The sequence below is a fragment of the Littorina saxatilis genome, linkage group LG5 (assembly GCF_037325665.1).
Source record: "Littorina saxatilis isolate snail1 linkage group LG5, US_GU_Lsax_2.0, whole genome shotgun sequence".
Taxonomy (NCBI): domain Eukaryota; kingdom Metazoa; phylum Mollusca; class Gastropoda; order Littorinimorpha; family Littorinidae; genus Littorina; species Littorina saxatilis.
Genome location: NC_090249.1, coordinates 34,246,908 through 34,271,720, shown reverse-complemented (window position 1 = coordinate 34,271,720; position 24,813 = coordinate 34,246,908). Strand labels below are relative to the sequence as shown.

At 44.8% G+C, this 24,813-nt stretch overlaps 2 protein-coding genes across 5 annotated transcripts in view; one reads left to right on the top strand and one right to left on the bottom strand.

Moving 5' to 3' along the window:
* Positions 1-8,294, top strand: part of LOC138966952 (mpv17-like protein 2) — a gene marked incomplete in the record, with an annotated part of 17,680 nt that extends 9,386 nt beyond the window's left edge. The window contains 1 exon segment of the mRNA XM_070339363.1: positions 8,247-8,294.
* Positions 1-24,813, bottom strand: part of LOC138966948 (uncharacterized) — a 136,268-nt gene that overhangs the window by 109,277 nt on the left and 2,178 nt on the right. The window contains exons 1-4 of one of the 4 annotated variants that reach the window (XR_011455797.1): positions 23,006-23,214; positions 8,716-10,660; positions 2,963-4,477; positions 2,429-2,477 (exon numbers count right to left, since the gene is read on the bottom strand). Coding sequence is in view for 1 of the 4 variants with exons in the window: in XM_070339358.1 (XP_070195459.1) it covers positions 3,641-4,477; positions 8,716-10,660; positions 23,006-23,190 (2,967 nt within the window). In the remaining 3 variants the exon portion in view is untranslated. Of the gene's footprint in view, positions 1-2,428; positions 4,478-8,715; positions 10,661-23,005; positions 23,215-24,813 lie in introns of those variants that run through there. The other 3 variants (XR_011455796.1, XM_070339358.1, XR_011455798.1) reach the window with 3 other exon arrangements.

Here is a 24,813-nt window from a genome sequence, read left to right as displayed (position 1 = left end):
TCCGAGACCAGCAGGCAGGTTTCCGCAGGAATAGATCCTGTGCGGATCAGATTGCCAGTCTGCGCATCATTGTAGAGCAGTCACTGGAGTGGAACCCTCCCCTCTACATTAACTTCATTGACTATGAGAAGGCTTTTGACAGCGTGGACAGAGATACGCTGTGGAAGCTGCTAAGGCACTACGGAGTGCCCGATAATCTCATCTCACTAGTTCAGCATACCTACCAAGACATGAACTGTAGGGTAGCGCACGCGGGCCAGTTGTCGGACAGTTTCGATGTTAGAACTGGAGTCCGCCAGGGTTGTCTACTGTCGCCTTTCCTCCTGGTCATTGACTGGATCATGAAGACCACCACAGCAGGCAGGAACAACGGTATACAGTGGACACTCTGGACACAGCTGGACGACCTCGACTTCGCTGACAACCTGCCACTCCTCTCGCACAACTTCAACCAGATGCAAGACAAGACCACACGCCTGGCAGCAACATCAGCCACGACAGGGCTCATGCTCAACAAGAGGAAAACAGAACTCCTGAAGATCAACACCACTGCCAACACGCCAGTTACAGTAGGCGGAGAGCCAATCCGAGAGGTCGAATCTTTTGTATACCTGGGAAGTGTGATCGATAGGCAAGGGGGCACTGACAGAGACGTCGCCGCCAGGACTGGGAAGGCACGAGCAGCCTACATCGTGTTGAAGAACATCTGGGCCTCTAGAGAGATCAGCATAACCACCAAGCTGCGCATCTTCAACTCCAATGTCAAATCGGTTCTACTCTACGGCTCTGAGACATGGAGAATGACCAAGGTGACACAGCAGAAGATTCAGACTTTCATTAACACCTGTCTGAGGCGCATCTTCAAGATCAGATGGACAGACAAGATCTGCAACGAAGAGCTGTGGCAAAGGGCGGGCCAAGAGCCCGTTAACAGCCAGATTCTGAGGAGAAAATGGGGCTGGATTGGACACACCCTTAGGAAACCAACATCCAGCATCACCCGCCAGGCTCTCACTTGGAATCCACAGGGGAAAAGAAAGAGAGGGAGGCCAAGAAACAGCTGGAGGCGGGACACAGAGGCAGAACTGAAGAGGCAAGGCAACAGCTGGGCAGAAGCGGAGAGAACAGCCCAGAACAGGGTGCGATGGAGAAATGTCGTCAATGGCCTATGCTCCGCTGGGAGCAAAGGGCCTAAGACTAAGAAGATAAATAACAAGTACACAGACACGCGCGCATACGCACACGAGTAACTTACAGGTATGCAAACGCCCGGTCTCATTCATGTATGATTTATTGTACTATACGTTCACTTCAATTATGATCTCTATTTACAATAATGTATTATTTGTATCAGGTACATTAGTCACAACCTATGTTCCGTTGGGTAAACATACACACACACACACACACACACACACACACACACACACACACACACACACACACACACACACACACACACACACACATTATTTCTGTCAAAGCATTATTCTTTCGAACATTTGGTGTTTGTTAATAGTAAAGACATCAGTCTACACGTGTGAGATTTTGTCACTGTACATATCTTAACCGTAGAATTCGCCCCTGCGTCGTGAATGGTTGACGCGGGGATTTTAAACGTTGTAAAAGTCAGTAAGAGGAACAGTTCTTTCGAAAGCAAAGCATTGTTTCTCACAAATCCGACAGGATTAAATCCTGTGTTGATTGCCATCTTTTGGTCCTGCACAGAAACTCTGTGGTTAAAGAACAGCCGTAACAGACGCTTAATGTATCTCACAAAAACAAAGCTCGCATATTACACACAATATTACAGCTGCTACAGTACTTTCACAGTTTGTTTTATCTTCAACATAAATGCTTTATGTGCAAACTTTTATGTGTTATAGTTTTGATTGAAGTCCGCGTGCTAGCAGTTCTTACTGAAACAAATCTCACAGTTAATATTCTATTCGGCTCAGTAAAAAGCTCTCGTCAGCATTGCAACATGACGTGGATCGACACTCGTGCAAGTCCCAACAACTAGCTAAATGTCAGAAAAGTCTCAAGGGACAAAACTTTCTCATCCGCTCTGCGTCATTTTCACTCCAACCTTGAACTTGGAGAAATGTATTCATGCTCCTTGCCCCCCCCCCCCCCCCCCCCCCCCTTTCTTTGTATTTATTTCTTGCACAAAAAAATGCCAAATGTGTACACTGTCGACCTTTAGCTTTGGTCTTGTTCTTCTTCGTTCTATTTCTTTCAGAAATCTCAACCTTGAGTTATGTCTCGACCATGACCTGGGGATAGTTCATTCTAGTTAACTCTTCATCTGGTCTTGTATTTTAATTTTTTTTTAATTTTTAAATTTTGTGTGGGTTTGTTAGTGATTTCTGACTAATTTCTCTTGGAAATGTGAACCATAAATATCGTCGAACTTTGTAGATAAGCCCCACCCCACCCCCCCCCTCCCCCCTCCCACTCCCCCATCTTGGTCCAACCTCTCCCGCAGTGGGGCACTGCGGTTATGAAATTAAAAGCCCCTCCTGTTTTTGGAACCGCAGGAGCTTTCTAGTTTGCTGTTAGGTAGATTTTTGGTTCTTCTTTCCTGTCATGCTCTCTTTTTCTTCATGAATTCTTTTCTTTTTTCTGCCTTCTTGCTCATTCACCTGTATTTTTTCCAAAATTCTCTTCTCTTGCCGCTTGTCTCGCGATTCATGTATAGTTTAATCTGTTAGTGTTCTGATGTAAGTCCAGCAGTAGATAGGTTAAGCCTATTTTAACATACTGGAAACTGGTAATCTTCCAGTAGGTATTAATTTAGTTTTACTAAAGCCTGCTGGGACACAAGTAATGGGTTAGTGCATTTGTAAACAGGAATCGCTTGACAAGTGGCCCCCTTCATCCCCCCCTTCCTCGTCCTGATATGGCTCTGCGTAGTCGGCTGGACGTTAAGCAACAAATAAACAAACAAACAAAATCCAACCTCGCTCACTGCACTGCTATGACAGTCACTGTCGCTGACCTCGCAGAAGAGATGCACTATTTTGCCCGCAGACGTCATCTCACTGCTACGTATGACCCCCGTCAACTCTGACCCGCCGTGGTCGTCTACATTTTTGCTTTTTTTTCAATAATCTTATGGTTAGATTTCGCTAAAAAGTTATGTCAGATGATGAATGAACCATGGGCAAAAAGGTTATAGAAAAAAAAATGTATGTAAAAAAAGATTTTATTTTTTGGGTAGCGTGACTCACGCTTCCAATATTTTGTTTTCTGTTTGCTGAGAACATGTGCTTTGCCTAAAAATACTGACCAATCAAATTCATGTCATTATGCTTATAGCCACGCCCAAACAAGTGCAGCAACAGTTTGACACTGGAGCGCTGTCCACGCTTTTTTTTAAACGCACGAAATGCACGGGATTTGAGAGGAGTTTTGCGCTTGGCATTTTCCAAATAAGGATATCCTACTATGAGTACTACGCTGGAATACCACAATGAATTTTCAAACGGCTACACTGGCTTCGTCTTTTCTGATCGAAAGGGGGTGTATTGTTGATATTGTAGATAATAGACTCTGCATTTTAATGGTCAAATGGCGATTTCGGTATAAAAATGTAGACAAGGACCTTTAACATGCACGCTTGGGCCAACGGGCTCTGCTACTCATGACTCCCTTCAACCTTGACCTTGAAGAAATGCACCCTGGGCCGGTCCTCCTCCTTACTGCACCTGGACGCGGACGTGGCAGCAGGTGCAGGAGCAGTAGCAGCAGCAGGAGTGTTGCGGTATTTACGATGCTGGAAGTCGTAGTAGACGTCCTGATCCAAAGCCTTCAGCACCCGGTACTTCATCTCCCGGGCTTCTTCAGACTCAGCCATGTGGCTGGGGTGGACGTAGTGGAACTGGGACCGGACTTCACCCTCGGGTACTCGCGAGGAGGACCCTTGGTACCGCGGCTCTTTAACGCCCTTGAACTTGGACACCGGGTCGGCGAGGGCGCCCGAGGTGGAGTCCGGTGAAGGGTCTGAGAAAGAGGGAGGAGCACCAACTCCAGGTCTGCCGATGACGTCATTGTCCGATGACATCAGCATCCTCCTGGACGCCTCCACTTCCGCCGTGTCCGGAAGCGGAACCACGTTGAGACCGTAGCTTGCGAACCCGTTGTCGGTGTTTTCAGACTCTAAGGTCCTGTGGGTGTAGTTCCTTTCCAGCCCGTTGACCTGGTGATCTGCGTGGTGACGCCAGTCCGACAGCAGAGTTCTGTCCGTGAAGCCGCCGCCGCCGGCCGTCCCAACGTGGCTGTGTTCGTCCACGTCACTCAGAGCGGTAGCCACGGTGTTGTTCCGGAGGTACTGGGGCCGACGGAGGAGGGAGGATGAGGAGGGGGAAGAGGGCGTTGTGTTCCCAGTCTCCCGCCCTCCGTCTCCCAGCGAAACGCACTGTAGATGGGCGCTGACGTCCGTTCGGTTAATTGGCGTGGCCGGCGGTGTGCCGTGCTGAAGAATAGAAGGATTAATTAATTTTCATTGAATGAAAAATGACAAAAAAAGGTGGGAGAGAAAGATGATCAATGACTTGTGTGTGAATGTGGACTTGTTAGGCTGCGTTAGTGAGCGAGTAACCCAGCTAGCAAGCTTTCGTCGGCCGACTGACGATTTCAGTCGGGTGACGTCGTCATATGTCGTGTGTCGTCGTCCGTTGTCGCGCCGATACCGTTTGACTGTGTATAAATGTACGTAATAAACCCCGACATCGGCCCGACGCAATGTTGCTGTCGATAAAATTATGCAGAGTTACGGGAGATAACAAATTGATGATCATTATTTTAACATTTGTTACGTCCCCTGTTCAAGCGTCGGTCCAGCAACGGCGTGACATTATGAGACTGACCATGCAAATGCGAAACTAAATTATTCATATTTGTTGACTTTTTCACATAGGAGTAGGATAATTAATTGTAAGTTTTATTTGCATATTTGCAATCAAATACAGCATGTTCTCAAATCATGAGTTTTACATTTTAAAAATACGCCATCATTTACTTGAAATATTCAAATAGCTTTCCTTACGGTAAACAAGATTGAGTGTGCAAATGGCTGCTGCTTTCCCGCGTGAGCGAATTTTATTTGTTTTCTTAGTTCAAGTTAATATCGAAAGAAGAGACATTTTTGGGAATGTTGGACAGCACATTGATGATATGTTATCCGAGACGAATGTCGCCTCGGGATCTCAATCTGAGTGCTGGTCCCAGTGCCACGTGGTGGCGGTGAGAATAGTTGTGTAGCCAGTGAGTCAGGCTCTTGGCAATGACAATCAGATTCAGACGTCAACTCGAGGACAACCGACGGATGGAGCGAGTAAGTGATTTCGGTTTTTTTTGGCTCTCAATGTTAGTTTTGCTGTTACAGTGAGGGGGGGGGGGGGGGAGTACATACAGCTGTATCTTATTCTGTATATGTAGATGTAGGTGTGTTTTGTCCTGTTACAGTGGGGGAGGGGGGTGTTGTACACACTGCTGTAAATATAGATGTAGGTGTGTTTTGTCTTGTTACAGTGGGGGGGGGGGGGGGGTGTGTGTACATACTGCTGTAGATGTAGGTGTGTATTGTCCTGTTACAGGGGGGGGGGGGGTAACATACTTCTGTAGCTGTAGGGGGAGGGGGGGTACATACTGCAGTAGTTGTTGGTGATTTTTGCACTGTTACACTGGGGGGGGGGGGGGGGGGTGGTGGAGTACATACTGCTGAATCTGTAGCTGTAAGTGTGGTTTGCACTGTTACACTTGGGGGGGGGGGGGGTGTACATACTGATGTATCTGTAGCTGTAGGTGTGACGTGTATTGCATTGTAACACTTGGGGTGTGGGGGGGGGGGGGGTGTACATACTGATCTATCTGTAGCTGGTGGTGTGTTTTGCACTGTTACACACTTGGGGGGGGGGGGGTGTACATACTAACTGCTGAATCTGTAGCTGTATGTGTGTTCTGCACAGTGACACTGGGGGGGGGGGGGGGGAGGGGGTTGTACATACTGCTGAATCTGTAGCTGTAGGTGTGTTTTGTACTGTTACACTTGGGGGGGGGGGTGTGCATACTGATGTATATGCTTGGCGCTGGTGGACAATATTCACTTTTTTGGCCAAAAACACACTTTTTTGGCCAAAAACGTACATTATTGGCCAAAAAGTGTGTTTTTGGCCAAAAACATGTTTTGGCCAAAACTTTTAAGTGCAAAGTTTTGGCCAAAAAAATATTTGGCCAAATCTAAAACATTTGGCCAAATCTTCACTTTTTTGGCCAAATGTTTTAGATTTGGCCAAATCTTTTTTTGGCCAAATCTTTTTTTGGCCAAAACTTTTGCATTGAAAGTTTTGGCCAAAAAATAGTTTTGGCCAAAACTTCATTTTTTGGCCAAATCTTTGAGTACCCCTTGGCGCTGATAGACAATATTCATTTTTTTGGCCAAAAACGCCAGTTTTGGCCAAAAAAGCAAAGTTTTGGCCAAAAAAGTATACTTTTGGCCAAAAACGCCAGTTTTGGCCAAAAACGCCAGTTTTGGCCAAAAACGCCAGTTTTGGCCAAAAACGCCAGTTTTGGCCAAAAACGCCAGTTTTGGCCAAAACCGCCAGTTTTGGCCAAAAAATTATAGTTTTGGCCAAAAAAGTGAAAATTGTCCACCAGCGCCAAGCTGCTTGGCGCTGGTGGACAATATTCACTTTTTTTGCCCAAAACACACTTTTTTGGCCAAAACTGGCGTTTTTGGCCAAAAAAGCAAAGTTTTGGCCAAAAAAGTATAGTTTTGGCCAAAACCGCCAGTTTTGGCCAAAACCGCCAGTTTTGGCCAAAACCACCAGTTTTGGCCAAAAAAGCAAAGTTTTGGCCAAAAAAGTATAGTTTTGGCCAAAAACGCCAGTTTTGGCCAAAAAAGTGCGTTTTTGGCCAAAAAAGTGAATATTGTTCACCAGCGCCAAGCAGCTTGGCGCTGGTGGACAATATTCACTTTTTTTGGCCAAAACACACTTTTTTGGCCAAAACTGGCGGTTTTGGCCAAAAAAGCAAAGTTTTGGCCAAAAAAGTATAGTTTTGGCCAAAAACGCCAGTTTTGGCCAAAAACGCCAGTTTTGGCCAAAACCACCAGTTTTGGCAAAAAAAGTGTGTTTTTGGCCAAAATAGTGAATATTGTCCACCAGCGCCAAGCTGCTTGGCGCTGGTGGACAATATTCACTTTTTTTGCCAAAAACACACTTTTTTGGCCAAAACTGGCGGTATTGGCCAAAAAAGCAAAGTTTTGGCCAAAAAAGTATAGTTTCGGCCAAAAACGCCAGTTTTGGCCAAAACCGCCAGTTTTGGCCAAAAAAGTGCGTTTTTGGCCAAAAAAGTGAATATTGTTCACCAGCGCCAAGCTGCTTGGCGCTGGTGGACAATATTCACTTATTTTGCCAAAAACACACTTTTTTGGCCAAAACTGGCGGTATTGGCCAAAAAAGCAAAGTTTTGGCCAAAAAAGCAAAGTTTTGGCCAAAAAGAGATTTGGCCAAAAAAGTGAATATTGTCCACCAGCGCCAGCAAATACAAAAGATTTTGCCAAAAAAAGATTTGGCCAAACAAAAAAGATTTGGCCAAAAAGTGAAGATTTGGCCAAATCTTTTTTGTTTGGCCAAATCTTTTTTTGGCCAAATCTTTTTGTGGCAGAAGTTTGGCCAAATCTCCCGTTTTAGCTAACATAAACGGCCGAACACCTGTACTATGGCGGCACGCATCCGGTCCGATGTTAATCGGCCCGATGGCTTGTTGGACCTGCGGCCCGACACCTTATGCCGACATCGTCCCGATGTCTTCCCGCTGAAATCGATATCTTCCCGATGTCGGCATAAGGTGTCGGACCGCAGGTCAAACAAGTCATCGGGCCGATTAACATCGGACCGGATGCGTGCCGCCATAGTGCAGGTGTTCGGCCGCCTATCGGCCGCATCGTTGCCTCTTTGCAAAAGTTAGTCGGGCCAACACCCGCGTCGTATGTTTTGACGTCACCGGCCCGACTTTTTGAAGGGTGTTCGGCCGATTATCGGCCGCTAATGTCTTGCTGGCTGGGAAGCTCGAGAGCGTTTTGTCTCTGTCTTGGCGTGTTTCGTGAACAAAACAGCAGAGCAAAAACGTCTAACACACCATCATTATTGGCAAAAATGGAGAGGTATACCAGAATACATGTTTTACAATCAAGGACTGGTCGGTCTCTCTTAATCTCTTTCCACAGATGCAATCCTCTACCCCCGCGGGTTAGGGGGAAGAATTTACCCGATGCTCCCCAGCATGTCGTAAGAGGCGACACACGGATTCTGTTTCTCCTTTTACCCTTGTTAAGTGTTTCTTGTGTAGAATATAGTCAATTTTTGTAAAGATTTTAGTCAAGCAGTATGTAAGAAATATTAAGTCCTTTGTACTGGAAACTTGCATTCTCCCAGTAAGGTAATATATTGTACTACGTTGCAAGCCCCTGGAGCAAATTTGTGATTAGTGCTTTTGTGAACAAGAAACAATTGACAAGTGGCTCTATCCCATCTTCCCCCTTTCCCCGTCGCGATATAACCTTCGTGGTTGAAAACGACGTTAAACACCAAATAAAGAAAGAAAGATGCAATCCTCTTTACAAAATTCCTCACTCTCACGCATCGATACAAACACTGTCAGACACTCATGCACATCCACACCTCACCCCTCCCCACGCACAGCACCTACCTGCCAGGTGTGAGAACGACGAGTGGGAACGTTGACGCTGATGTTCAGCTGCCGTTGAAGCTTCTCGCACTGATCGTCCAACTGCTGGAATAGCTCCATGCTGCTCGACACGCTGTTCTTATTCGCGGGTCGTAGCTCTCGGGCGGCGCGGGAAGTGGACGCAGGCTCGCCCCCCGTTACAGTTTTCTCTCTTTGAAGTCCAGTGATGGTAAGAGTAGGGAGCGTTGGAGTGTAAGAAGAGATGTAGTCAAGGGGCATGGTGCCCGTGGGAATGTCTGAGGCGGGTTTAGAACCTTTGGTGGCGGGGTTGGAGCTCGGGGCGAGGTTGAGAACGTAGGTGGTAGTGGAGGTGAGCTTGGGACCTGCAGGGGTTGCTGGGTCCAGCGGTCCTAGAGAAGAGCGTCGCCCAGAGGGTCGAGTCCCGCGCTGAGAGCGGATGGAGGGCGTGGCTGGGAGTAGGGGGCGGGACTCCACGAGGCCCATCCCTCCTTCTCCTTCTGCCTCCCCTTTCTTGCGGATCGTTTTCCCGACGATGCCGTCCGTGAAGAGAGAATCATCCAGTCCTATTCTGTCTCCGGAGTCGTTCCGCTCTAGCGTATAGTGTTGCTTGCGCTCTGAAGCCTCTAAACCTTCCATCAGATCTGGCATAGACCCGCTTACAGTTCTTTCCAGAGTGTTCTGGGCAGTGGGATGAGTGTCTGGGTTATGGCTTGAAGCCTTGTTGCGCGAGTTGCTCATGTAGTTGTAGTTGTTGGAAGCCATGAGGGAGGAGAGAGACTTAGCGCGGTACATGGTTAAGTTAGTGGTGGTAGTGGTAGTGGTGGGGGAATTTCTAGTGGCTCCAGGGAGTTCTGAGTCTACCATAGTGTTTTGTGAGAAGCCGACAGATTCAGCAGCGAGGGAAGACGAAGAAAAATTCTGCTGGCTCTTGTCGTATCGTTGCTGGGACATGATGATCATAGGCGGCATGAAGGTCGATGGCGCTCCACCACCACCAACACAATCATCAACACCGCCATCCACTCCTTCGTCCTCGCTAGCAAGAGGGTCATTCATGTCCACTGCCTCGCATTTGGCCATCTCCGTCAGCCGCTTGACCAGTTCTAGTTTCTTGCCAGCCGTCAGATGGCGTCGGACCGATATCATCTGCTGACCGCTGCTCGCTCGTGTCTCCTCCCCATTACTACTCTTAGCTCCGCCCTTCCTTGTGCGAAGATCTGATGTAGTAGTTCTGCTACTTTCACTGCCGTGTGAGGCGCTGGGGGGCGGACCTGAATTCCTTGACACGGTGGTGTCTCGGGACATGGCGCTGAAAGTTTTCGCAGCAGAAGCGTTTCTAAAAGTCTGAGTAGCGTTCCCGTGGCTTCGCGCCGTGTCAATTAAAGCGTGGCCTTGAACGAGCTGCAACCCACCGCCTGACACTGTCATTTTCAGCGCTGCCACGTCGTGGGTGGTCGCAGACTCCACCCCTTCCGTGCGAGACCGTACCAGCTCTCCCACTCTGCTGAGACATTCCTTGGCCTGAGTGGCGGACCTGTGGATGAAAGGCCCGGGCAGATCGTTGGCCCGAGCTCCTGGGCGTGGGATGGAGATGGTTCTTATGCGCGGGGACAGCAAGTTGGCCACCAGAGTCTGCGGAGAGGAGCCTCCACTCTCCGGACATGGACTGGGGATGTGGTACGTCCCGCTGCCAGCAGAGCGCCCTCCATTTTCCGTAGTCTGCGGAATGGGAGAACCTCGACTGCTGGTGACTTGGAGGGCGAGGGGCGAAGTCACCCTGCGCCGCTGATGGTGGGGCGGGGCGAGATGAGATGGGGCGACGCCCTGCAACTGGGGGCGGGGGTCATGGGGCGGGAGGTCGCGGAAGGCAGGGTCGTTGTTGGCGGCCGCCACGATGTTGAGCAGCGCCGCATGTCGCAGGCTTTCCCGTAGCTCACGCATAGACCTGTGGAACAAACAGACAGAAAGGAGGATGAGAACCACTATAACAAAAGACACTTCATCCCGGCACAGACTCGGAGGACGAACAACAAACGAGGGTTAGAAAGCCTAATATAACCTTTCCCGTAACTCAAGCATAGACCTTGGAACAAATAGACAGAAAGGAGGATGAGAACTATTGCAAAAGACACTTCATTCAGGCACAGACTAGAAGGACGAACAACAAACGAGGGTTAGAAAGACGAATGTAACCTTTGCTGTTACTTTCGCAAATAACTGTGGAACATACTAGGTAGTAAGATACATTAACTTGTTGTTGTTGTTGTTGTTGTTGTTGTTGTTGTTGTTGTTGTTGTTGTTGTTGTTGTTGTTTTGTTTAGAGAGAGAGAGAGAGAGGGGGGGGGGGGGGGAGAGACAGAGAAGGAGAGTGACAGAGATCTCGAAAACTCGAAACCTCTAATACAGAAGGATTAACGCGTTAAGTTCATTTGCTTCTTTCTTGGGTGGGGGGCACGCAGAGAGAAAGAGAGAGCTGAGATCTGTGCGCTGTACACACCACACGGATAAATCTGTGTTTGTATCCGAAACCTCGCAAAGCCTGCACCATTATATAGCTTTTAGAAAAAAAGCGAAGGGATATATAGGACGTTTAAAACACAGAGCACAGCATGTGAGTTGCCGACATCATGATTCGCCGACCTTTAAGCAGGCGGAAAAAAAAGAAATTTCTGATTCGTTTTAACATGCAGGTCAATCACACTGACGAGGTAGGCCTAATAGTGATCGTTAATCGATAGTGTGTTTTAACCAACACAAGCTAAACCTTGATTGTAACTGAAAATGCTGCTCTAACTCTGGAGATTCCAACAACAATACGCCTTTGTCTGGGTTCTCAAAATATACGCGCGCACGCACGCACGCACACACACCTTTACCGACACATCCGCCCTCCCTCTCTCACTCTCTACTGAACACACATACGCATGGCATGCGCGCGCGCACGCACCCACACCTGTACCCACACATCATCTCTCTCTCTCTCTCTCTCTCTCTCTCTCTCTCTCTCTCTCTCTCTCTCTCTCTCTCTCTCTCTCTCTCTCACACACACACACACACGCACACACCTCCCCTACGTTGCAGACTGACACAGCCGGACTGCCAAAATCTCCAATGTCATCAGGATAATTTAACAAAACTGTAGTCCATTAGTACAGTAACAGTGCATATCAGCAGAAAAGACTAACTTTTGTCATAAATATATGAAATGTTATCAAGTGAATGGTATATCTATTCATTTGCTTATCTAGATAGAGTACGACAGAGTAATCCATATCTCAATTACAACACTCACTCACATTTTACGGAAGTAGTCATGAAGGCGAATTATTCACATCAACGCCAACAAATCAAGACACATTTGTGGTATCTCTGTAACAGTTTGCCCCCCAAGTATAACGCCTGTAGCTGACACAAGTGAACAGAAAAAAGCCAAGGCTTCAGGCGAAAGCCTTGCTGTCCAAATCCCCAAGAAACACACGAATGTCTTGAAGAGATCTGAGACCACAGGTGCCCCACAGATAGAGCATTTCAGTCCATAGTCTGAAGTGTGGTCTTGATCCAGGAACTCAAACCGTGTTTTAGTTCACCTGTTTGCAATAAAACCTCGTCTGCAACCTAAAAAACAAGACCGGAAAAAACTTTGATCGAAAAAGACTGAAGGAAGGAAGGCAATGAATTTGCACAACGACAGGCAGTTTCTGATGAAGACAAGATTTAAAACTTCAAAACGCTAAACCAGAAGCTAAGTACAGACACGGTATTAATTTTACTGAGGAGGGTTTTGCTTTAATTTATATAATCATTACCGGACTTAACGGTTTGTTATCACCTTATTATGCCACGATGTGCGACCAAAAACATGAAATAGTCAAATTTTCACTCACACGTACACCTTTTGAAAGAAACCAAGGAACGACAACAAAAAAACAAAACAAGTCGCGCAAGGCGAAATAACAACATTTATCCCATATCCTACCAACATTTTTTTTTTAGATAATTTTGATTTTTTTTCGCTTTTTACCATCACAAACACACTCTATAACACAAATATAATCATAACATTTGAACTTTTATTTTTCTTATGAGTTTTTGAGGACGCACGCTTGAAGAGTGCATGGTAGCCAACGGGTACGTATAAGTGTTCTCATGATGCACGCTCAGAGAGTGCATGGTATCAAGAGGCCTGGTACGTGTTTTTTTTTTATCTCCAAAACTTCACAAACAAATGATACGAACAAACACAAAGTAGTGATGACAAGACCTACAGTTCACAAATAGTTCCTCAAACTCATAAGTTTCAACTTTGAGCTCTGTAGACATGGCAAGTTGAGCAGAGCGTCATCTCAGTGGATGCCGTGAAACGCATTGAAGCACTGATTGTGAAGTCCAACTGTGCATTTCAGGCAGAGTTTCTTGGTGTTCTTCTTGCACAGTGCGCACCGCTTTGTTGTCTGCGATGGACCAGCGAAATGACCGACGGCGACGCCATCAAACCTGACTTCGTCTGGCACTCTGTGGACGGCAGGCAGAGCAAGTCGAGCAGCACGCCGTGGCTTGGCAATGGCTCCATGCCGCATCAGGTAGACTTGCACAATGCGTCGCCGGAAGGCAAGCAAGTCGAGAGGCTCGGCGGTGTGTGCATCTGTTCTCCGGAACAACAGCCACGCATTCTGCATCACGAGTTCCAGCACATGTGCAAAATATGGCCACCACCACTTTTTGGTGCGCAAAGAGATGCGATAGGCATTGATATTTTGATCTGCCCTGTCAACTACACCCATGGTTGCGTTGTACACTCTGATCAGATCTGGCTGCTGTATCTGAACAAACTGACGTTGTGCTCTTGACCAGCGCCGAACTCACGCAAGCGGCATCACACGATCGCAGTTGCTCGCCGCGGTCACTACACTGTTGTCGTTCCATTCCACAACCAGTACGTTGCTGCGTCGGTCATGACGGAAGTCAAGGGTACCACGGTCTTCTTTGGCGAACCGGGTGGCATCTCTCATTGGGCAGGTGTTCTATGCGGTTCTTCCTGATTGTTCCTGTCGCCCCTATGCTGTTAGCCGCAAGATCACTCAGCAGTGGAAGAGATGTGAAGAAGTTGTCAAACGTCAGGTGATAAGGGCGTTGTGGAAGCTCCGAAATCAGATCTTTGACCACCGTTCCCCCGAGACCAAGACGACCGTATGGTTGACCACCGCCAGCCCTAGTGTACGGTTCGAATTGAACAACGTACCCAAGCGGGTCAGCGAGGGTCCACAGTTTGAAACCAAATCTAATTGGCTTCCCTCGGATGAATTGTTTTGTCGAGTGGTGTCCGAAATAGGGGACCATGCTCTCATCGATTGAGAGATGTTGCTGCTCAGGGAAATACAACAGACACCTCTCGTTGATCATCGAGAGGAATGCCCTGACTTTGCTGACCTTGTCGTTTGGGTCCAGTGTGTTGTTGTCTGCAAGGGGAGAGCAGAGACACGAACATAGCGTCAAAAGAACACAATACGAACATAGCATCAAAAGAACACAATATTATCATCAAAAGAACAAGAAATAGTGCCCCCTACGCCGCACCACTGGAGCCGCCACTGCATGTTTATTTGAAAGTCAAAAGCATTTTACTATGTGCATGTTTATAGAGTATGTAAGTACACAACATCCAGGGGTCTCTCGCTACCATGCACGCGTGAAGCGTACGTGGCCCAGCACTAAATATAGGGGCCTTTCACTACCATGCACGCTTGAAGCGTGCAGAGACGTTACCTTTTACTTCGATCAAAAGTTCCATGGAACTTTCATCCTACACACAAATCGAATCTAACATGTTTTTCCATAGATGTCCATGCAAATAAAAGTGCAAGCATTAGCAAAATAACTGCTTTTGTAAATAAATGGCACTTACTGAGATTGACGTGAAGATTTCGAAGTCATTTTTTCGAGTCTGCTGCAGAAAAGATGTTTCCACGTGTGAGTTTTGCAAGCAGGAAGCGGGAAGGGGTGTTGAAAAGGTAGACAACTCTATCAGCAATCGCGGCACATCAAAATCAAAAGTAATCTCGCTTTCATTGCCACTAAATTCTTCAACTTTTTTAATGCACGTGTGAAGCGTGCATGGTAGGATATGGGTTTTAAGTCAAGCTGTCGAACTAACAGAATGAAACTGAACTCACTGCATTTTTACAGCAAGAGCGTATACTCGTAGCATCGTCAGTCCACCGCTCGATGCAAAGGCAGTGAAATTGACAAGAAGAGCGGGGTAGTAGTTGCGCTGAGAAGGATAGCACGCTTTTCTTTATCTCTATTCTTTTTAACTTTCTGAGCGTGTTTTTAATCCAAACATATCACATCTATATGTTTTTGGAATCAGGAACCCACAAGGAATAAGATGAAATTGTTTTTAAATCGATTTCGGAAATTTTATTTTAATAATAATTTTTATATTTTTAATTTTCAGAGCTTGTTTTTAATCCGAATATAACACATTTATATGTTTTTTTGAATCAGAACATGATGCAGAATAAGATGAACGTAAATTTGGATCGTTTTAAAAACAAATTATTTTTTTAACAATGTTCAGATTTTTAATGACCAAAGTCATTAATTAATTTTTAAGCCACCAAGCTGAAATGCAATACCGAAGTCCGGCCTTCGTCGAAGATTGCTTGGCCAAAATTTCAATCAATTTGATTGAAAAATGAGGGTGTGACAGTGCCGCCTCAACTTTTACAAAAAGCCGGATATGACGTCATTAAAGGTATTTATCGAAAAAAATAAAAAAATGTCCGGGGATATCATTCCCAGGAACTCTCATGTCAAATTTCATAAAGATCGGTCCAGTAGTTTGGTCTGAATCGCTCCACACACACACACACGCACATACAGACACACACACACACACACACACACACACACCACGACCCTCGTCTCGATTCCCCCTCTATGTTAAAACATTTAGTCAAAACTTGACTGAGTGTAAAAACGGTTTAAACTTTCAGAACTTTTCTCTCCGGTGCCTCAAATCTTCCCCTTACCAAAAAGATCATTTTGAACGCCAGGCTGTTTTCGACCATGGGCCTATGCCAGGATATATACCAGTAACCCCCCTTAAAGGCAAAAATCCCATATCTTGAATGGCAAATCGATTCGCTAATGCCTTAGTGTTCAATAAAATCTTTACAGGCGTGATAAAAGAGAACTTGTCTGCTTCTTTCTTTCTTTGCAAAGGTGACGATCCTCACTAAATCACTACTACAGTGGAACCCTCCCCCCCTTTTTTTTAGGACACCACGATTTAAGACTCCATCCTTTTAAGACCTTGCTTTTAACGATGGTCTGTTTACAACCTCTTTAAGTTCACCTCCATTTTAAGACCTTGCTTTTAACGATGGTCTGTTTACAACCTCTTTAAGTTCACCTCTATTTTAAGACCTTGCTTTTAACGATGGTCTGTTTACAACCTCTTTAAGTTCACCTCCATTTTAAGACCTTGCTTTTAACGATGGTCTGTTTACAACCTCTTAAAGTTCACCTCCATTTTAAGACCTTGCTTTTAACGATGGTCTGTTTACAACCTCTATAAGTTCACCTCCATTTTAAGACCTTGCTTTTAACGATGGTCTGTTTACAACCTCTTTAAGTTCACCTCCATTTTAAGACCTTGCTTTTAACGATGGTCTGTTTATAACCTCTTTAAGTTCACCTCCATTTTAAGACCTTGCTTTTAACGATGGTCTGTTTATAACCTCTTTAAGTTCACCTCCATTTTAAGACCTTGCTTTTAACGATGGTCTGTTAACAACCTCTTTAAGTTCACCTCCATTTTAAGACCTTGCTTTTAACGATGGTCTGTTAACAACCTCTTTAAGTTCACCTCCATTTTAAGACCTTGCTTTTAACGATGGTCTGTTTACAACCTCTTTAAGTTCACCTCCATTTTAAGACCTTGCTTTTAACGATGGTCTGTTTACAACCTCTTTAAGTTCACCTCCATTTTAAGACCTTGCTTTTAACGATGGTCTGTTTACAACCTCTTTAAGTTCACCTCCATTTTAAGACCTTGCTTTTAACGATGGTCTGTTTACAACCTCTTTTAAGTTCACCTCCATTTTAAGACCTTGCTTTTAACAATGGTCGTTTATAACCTCTTTAAGTTCACCTCCATTTTAAGACCTTGCTTTTAACGATGGTCTGTTTACAACCTCTTTAAGTTCACCTCCATTTTAAGACCTTGCTTTTAACGATGGTCTGTTTACAACCTCTTTAAGTTCACCTCCATTTTAAGACCTTGCTTTTAACGATGGTCTGTTTACAACCTCTTTAAGTTCACCTCCATTTTAAGACCTTGCTTTTAACGATGGTCTGTTTACAACCTCTTTAAGTTCACCTCCATTTTAAGACCTTGCTTTTAACGATGGTCTGTTTACAACCTCTATAAGTTCACCTCCATTTTAAGACCTTGCTTTTAACGATGGTCTGTTTACAACCTCTATAAGTTCACCTCCATTTTAAGACCTTGCTTTTAACGATGGTCTGTTTACAACCTCTATAAGTTCACCTCCATTTTAAGACCTTGCTTTTAACGATGGTCTGTTTACAACCTCTTTAAGTTCACCTCCATTTTAAGACTCCCTCCTGATTTTCTCAGATTTATTTTAGGTCTTGAAGGGGTGGTTCCACTGCAGCTGACAGCGTATGTCGGCATGCATTGTCATAGTCCATAGTCCCGATGAGACGCTTTCGCTTACGAAGACCAGTTCGATGATAATAGGAGTTGATTTTTAACAGTGTTGCGTTCACATTCTTTTCTGTTCGTTTGACTTTAGTAGGTCAGTAAAGTAACCTCTAAAAAAAAAAAAAAAAATGCACTATGTGAGAAAAGGTTGACGACATTTAAAAGTGCAACATTCTTGCAGATTGTGGAGACTATCCGTCCTTATATTAATAACAACTGAGCACACCTACTACCACGAACCTTAACTCAGTGTGCTGTCAACTTATGTTAATAAAACGTTACAAATACAATATATAATAAATATTATGAGATCAAGATTCTTTTTTACTATCACAATCATCATATTTCGCGATTCACTCATACATGCCGGCAGACAGACACACGCAGATAAACTGACAGATAGGGACATAAGCAGACAGTCAGAAAGACAGACAGACAGAGAGGCAGACACACAGGCAGACGGACAGTAAGACAGCCAGAGGCGCACACACACACCGTACACACACACACACACACTAACACACACAAACACGTACGCACACACGCACGCACGCACGCACACACACACACAAACACGCAGACACAAACACACACGCAGACACACACACACGCACGCACGCACACACACACACACACACACACACACGCACAAACACACACACACACGCACACACACACGCACAAACACACACACACACACACACACACACACACACACACACACACACACATTCACTACTACGCACAGACACGGTAGATATGCAGGCAGGCAAAGAGACATTCATAGAGACACGCGCACGGCAGCCAAAGTTACATAAAGACGGGAAGACAGACAGACAGACGATCGGTATTGTTCATATTTTCTTTACAATCAACGTTCATACCAAAAGCACATTGTTTTCGCATGTTATATGAAGAGTGCATTCGCGGACCAATATTACCGGCAATTTTACGCGCAGCAACGAGCAAGAACTACTTATGTGAAGCCCCGTCTATGAACACGCGTCTCAGTGTACATTACAAAATGCATTTATTATTTATACAGCCGCGGAAAGTGGACTTCTGCCCATAGAGCTAACAGTTGTCATTATTCAGTCATAAGAGAGAGAGAGAGAGAGAGAGAGAGAGAGAGAGAGAGAGAGAGAGAGAGAGAGAGAGAGAGAGAGAGAGAGAGAGAGAGAGAGAGAGAGAGAGATCAAATCAAATCAAATCAAATTTTATTTTTCGAGGGTTGTGGCATAAGCAATACAACGAGCTTTTTTTTAACCACTGAGCCCTCGCCCAGAGAGGGGACTAATCTAATCACATATTCACACATGCATGAGTAAATGTGTTATTAAAGCTTTGAGTGTTTTTGTGTGGATATAATGAACACTGATGCTTTGGACAAATGAAAATATAACTACACGAAGTCTTCCATCACTGTGATTTTTCGTAATTTAACATTAAATACAGTGAAAGGTGTTTTTTGAAAGTATTGAGACTCATTGGGACTCTCACAAATTCCGGGAGAGAATTCCACAGGACGCTACCAGAATAAGCTAAGCTTGATTTGAAGAGATCTATCCTTGGAATTGGGATGTTAAACTTTCGGTTTGGTTTGACTTTAAAGTTTGCAACGAAAGTTCGTGGTGCACGGCCGGAAAGTATTTTGTGAAGGAGCACGCCTTCATTTAAGAGAGAGAGAGAGAGAGAGAGAGAGAGAGAGAGGGAGAGAGAGAGAGAGAGTTGATCTACATTATTTATGTAGACCAAGTGGGAAACAAGTCAGTTTGGCGATTAGATAATTAATGTTTTAATGTAATGTACTGTATAACGTCCTAACTACAACAAACTTTGTAAGACATGTTCAGACGAACGCGATTACTAATATGCTTTAATATTAGACTATCACAATAACTTGTCAGCCAAGCATGCGTTTCAAACGTAAACTTGCGTTACGAAGCGAACAACTCGAAAAATAAAATATCGCTTGTGAATACATATTACTGAAAGTGTTCTTAAAAAATTAACGTTCAGGAGAACGCACTCAATTATAGAATAGCTTCTTAGAAAATATATCTGCTGTGGGACAGTCTAGATTTAATAAGGTAGATAAGCTGGTACACGGATGTACTGATAGATACTCGAAGAGAAAAGACGAAATGAAGTAGACAGACAGACAGACAGACGGAGATAGGCAGACAGACAAACAGATAGATGTATGTATGATATATTATGTATGTCATACTTATCTCTCTCTACTCTCTCTCTCTCTCTCTCTCTCTCTCTCTCTCTCTCTCTCTTTCTCTCTGTCTCTCTGTCTGTCTCTGTCTCTCTCTCTCTTTCTCTTTCTCTTTCTCTCTCTCTCTCTCTCTCTTTCCATCACGCTTCTCTCATATCTGTACAGTGTGCGTGCGTGTATTCTCTCTCTCTCTCTCTCTCTCTCTCTCTCTCTCTCTCTCTCTCTCTCTCTCTCTCTCTCTCTCTCTCTCTCTCTCTCTCTCTCTCTCTCTCTCTCTCTCTCTCTCTCTCCGACAAACAGTCTCACGTGCACAAACTGAGACAGACAGGCAAACAGGCAGATATACGACAGACAGACACTTAGATGCAGACATGGGCTTGCACAGACAAATTGTCAGAAAAAGATTAATAACTATTCCACCCCTTTAATTTTCTTCCCTTTTTGTTCGCCAGTATAACCCGATCCAAAACAACCTATGCAAAAGGCAAGGTCTCCCTCCACAAGCTTTAATTATACACTTGTACAGAAGTTGTATTTACATGGACATTCACATTCATACTGACAAAAACGCTTTTAACTATACACTTGTACAGAAGTTGTACCTACATGTACATTCACACTCCAACTGACAACAACACTTTTCATTATACATGTACTCATGTACAGAAGTGTACCTACCTGTCTTCAAACACCCCGTCTCAGCTCAGTGTCAACAACCCGACACTCGTTTCATTATCGTCGTATACACACGAGTTCAATAGCATCGAGTGTAATGCAACACTCCCCCATTCACACGGGAAGGCGCAATACAACCCGTATTTCTTTGGGTAAACACAAGTCCAACAATGCCCCGACACACTTGTTATTACTCTGAACTAACACGAGATCAACGCCGTCAGGCAGGTATGATTACGGAGCTTTGAATGAAACGCAACGTCGACACGACTTGAAGCGTAAGAGTTTTTCACGGGGGGGAAAAAAAAAAAGTTTTGTTTTGCCCATAATCAAACATTCCATAAAGTCAAAACCAGATAGACTGATAACACGCCAAAGTCCCGAATAAAAAACACAATAATGTTAGTGTATAATGGAACGTGAAATGTTTGACAAAACAAGAAAATCTCAAGTACATCGACCCAATAGTCTTTATAGTGAACACACAGACAAATAATGATGAGTGATTGGTAAGATGGTCAGAGTTGAAAGAAACAGTGACCATCTTATCACATTCGGGGCGGGGATGTAGCTCAGTCGGTAGCGCGCTGGATTTGTATCCAGTTGGCCGCTGTCAGCGTCAGTTCGTCCCCACGTTCGGCGAGAGATTTATTTCTCATAATCAACTTTGTGTGCAGACTCTCCTCGGTGTCCGAACACCCCCGTGTGTACACGCAAGCACAACTTAGACCAAGTGCGCACGAAAAAGATCCTGTAATCCATGTCAGAGTTCGGTGGGTTATAGAAACACGAAAATACCCAGCATGCTTCCTCCGAAAACGGCGTATGGCTGCCTAAATGGCGGGGTAAAAAAACGGTCATACACGTAAAATTCAACTCGTGCAAAAAACACGAGTGTACGTGGGAGTTTCAGCCCACGAACGCAGAAGAAGAAGAAGAAATCACATCCAACTCACATTTAGCTGGTACATCTTTTATTTATTTGCTGCATTCCCCTCGTAATATTTGGTCTGTGTGTCCCTTTTACAGACCATTGGTTCGATATACTTGCTTTATCCTATTTTGTCAACAATTAAACGTTCCATTAACTTACATACACTAACCTTGCTTGTTCTGGGTTTTAAAACCCCCCTAGTATTGTTTTTGAGTATGAAATGCATACAAGTGATCACTGAAACTCCTCTAATCACTGGGCAGCAATGTGAACAGAACACACGCTTAAACACATTGGCCCACGTGTTACCTAGCCCTGTACTTGCCTTAGAACTATATGATTCCCCCCCCCCCCCCCCAAAAAAAAAAAAAAAATAAAAAAAATTAAATAAATAAACACACAAAAATCGTTCGCAGTCGGTGTCTGTTCTAACGCCGACGCCGCAAGGGAAAAGAGAGCAAGTCTGTCCCGCAAACTCACTGTTTGAATTTCTTGGATTTGAAAAAAAGGAAGTAATACTAACTTCAGACTCAAGCTTATGAAAATCTGCAAAAAGTGCGATTTAGAAATGGCACAGCTAGCTCCCAGCAATAATAAAACTATAAACCACCACTGCCACCATAACAACAGTAACAGAACTGACTACTGTAAAGTTCACATAAACTCTTCCAGCCTACGAAACACGGCACCATCAACCTTCATTGTCTGCTAGAACACAAAAAGCTATGGCGGGACTAGCATAGATATATGTATATGCAACGGCTAAGGTGTTCATTTCTTGTCATCTTTGCAAGACCAACAGCGTTCGACAATCGTATACATAGAACACGCTCTACTGCGCACTCGCAAAACATTCGTAGGTAAACACTATTACCTGTAAGACTTTTATCGTTTTCGTTGCAAATTCTAGTTGCCACTGACGCTGGTATTTGCTACAGTGTTACTTAACACGTTGCTAATCGGTTCGTGTTTACAAATATGCCGTTGAAATGTGTTCTAGTTTCTTTTTCTGGCATGAAGAACCGTAAAGAAAAGTGTAAGCGGCAGTTGTGGTGTTGTTGGTAGGGGAGGTGTCGTCTTTGGCGGTGGTAGTGTCGTTGTTGTTGTTTGTTGTTGTGTCCATTGTTGTTTTGTTCTTTTTTAAATTTTACCGGTACATCCTATCTTCTGAATTATTGCTTCCATTGTAATGACAAAGCCACACATACAACAACAACAACAACAACAACAACAACAACAACAACAACAACAACAACAACAAATTGAGACAGGCAGACAGACACAAGCAGAGAGAGAGAGAGAGAGAGAGAGAGAGAGAGAGAGAGAGAGAGAGAGAGAGAGAGAGAGAGAGAGAGAGAGAGAGAGAGAGAGAGAGAGAGAGAGAGAGAGAGAGAGAGAGAGAGAGAGAAAAGAAAGCCACCACCGAGAAAAATAATAAAGCATCTTAAAGAGTCAATTTTCAAATTGTTTTTTTAAATGCAGCACGACACCATCATTCGACATTGCAGACATGCGCATCTCTCAGATTGTTATCTTATGCAAGTTCCCAGTGAGAAACATACACACCGATCACAATCTTACACACACACACACACACACGCACACACACACACACACACGCACACACACACACACACAACACACACACACACACACACACCTACACACACACATACACACACACACACACACACACACACACACACATACACACCCACAAACTCACTTAATAGAAGCTCTCAGTCCTTCCTCGCCACCATTGACACTCCGAAGGTCTGTGAAAGCGGAGACGAGCGGCGAGGGCACGGGTCGGGTACCCGAGCTACCCGAGTTGAAATGCAGGCTTTCGGTCTTCACCTGTCCCAGGGGGCGGGGTTTGCTCCCCTGGCGTGCACCCCCCACATCCCCCATGGCGGCCGTCTTGGTGCCCGGGGTTTGTTGATGGTGCAGTGGGGTGTCTTGGTGCGATACCGTCACTGTTAAATAAGACAAAGAGATCAGAGAATGTGGGATTAAGATTATTGTCAAGTTATGGACATCAGCAATAAAATGGTTGGTGAGATAGTTAGACACCAACACAACCATTTTTTAAACATATAAAATAGCTTATGAAAAGGTTGGGTTGATTTTCCATTTTATCTGTAAGGATGTTCGTTCCTTTAAGAGAGATATATAGAGAGAGGTAGGAGGGGAGAGAGAGAGAGAGAGAGAGAGAGAGAGAGAGAGAGAGAGAGAGAGAGAGAGAGAGAGAGAGAGAGAGAGAGATGATGATGATGATGATGATGATGGAACTTTATTTTACAAGGATAGAGGAAAAGAGAGTGTGAGGGAGAGAGAGAGGGGGTGGGGTGGCGGGGGATTTTATGTGTTAGCAAAGAGGCACCCTCTTTGGTGTGAGAGAGAGAGAGAGAGAGAGAGAGAGAGAGAGAGAGAGAGAGAGAGAGAGAGAGAGAGAGAGAGAGAGAGAGAGAGAGAGAGAAAGAGCTTTTGTTTGTGTGCGTATGTGTACTTATGCTTCCGTTGTGTGTGTCACAGTGAGTGTGTGCGTTTGCTAGCGCGCTTGCTTTAATGGGTACAGCTTTTCTTTTGACATAATTACTGACCACGACAGAAGTCAAATGAGCTATACACCAAGAAAATTGGTTGATTAAAATCAACATGGCCGAAGCAATGTTTTCATAAAAGAAGCAGTAGTGTACGGGCACATGTTGTATTTGGGTTACATGTGTTGCAGAGTATTTGAAAATACGTAGGCATAAAAACATGCAAAGAAGAGTGATAAGTCCCTGTTGTGAATATAGTCAAGTGGATAAATTGATTACTTATGTATCACACTAGTTTTACTGCTACAGCAGTCCCTCTCATAAACGGACACCCTAGGGCCAGTGCAAACCTGTCCGTATATTGCAGGTGGCCGGTCACGGGAGAGGCTCTCCCGGCCCCATCACACACACTCAGACACACTGACGGACTGAGTGATTCTTTGCTACTGGTGAACGAGCTCTTCTTGTACTAAAACAATAAGGTCAAACTACTACAACGTATAACTGAAAGGAAAACAAAACTGTCCTGTAAAAATGACGTTAAATCAACGGTGTCAGAAAAAGAGAGATAGAAAAAATCCTCAAATTCCTGAGGATACAGGCACCCCATGAAAGCAGCCACAAACACACACTTTGCAAAAATATGAATTGAAAACCTACATGTCGTACTTTCTTTTATTCTGGCTTTATTGAATGCTTCAGGCAGTGACTTTTCCCTGTCCAGTTTCTTCTTTCGTCTCACTTACCCCTCTCTTACCCACTCCCCCCCCCCCCCCCTTCCCCTCCACTCCCTTTACCCAGCCCGGACAGCACAAACTTGTAATCTGCAAGGCAGAGTACACATTTTCTAAAAGGAAGACTACTCCTCTTCAATTATATTCAGAGATCTTCCAGCTGTCTCCACCATAAGACAAGTGGTCGAGTTAGGCATACATGGAAAGACAGAGGCGAAGAGACTCAGAGCAAAGAGTGTATCCCTACGGTCCGTGGG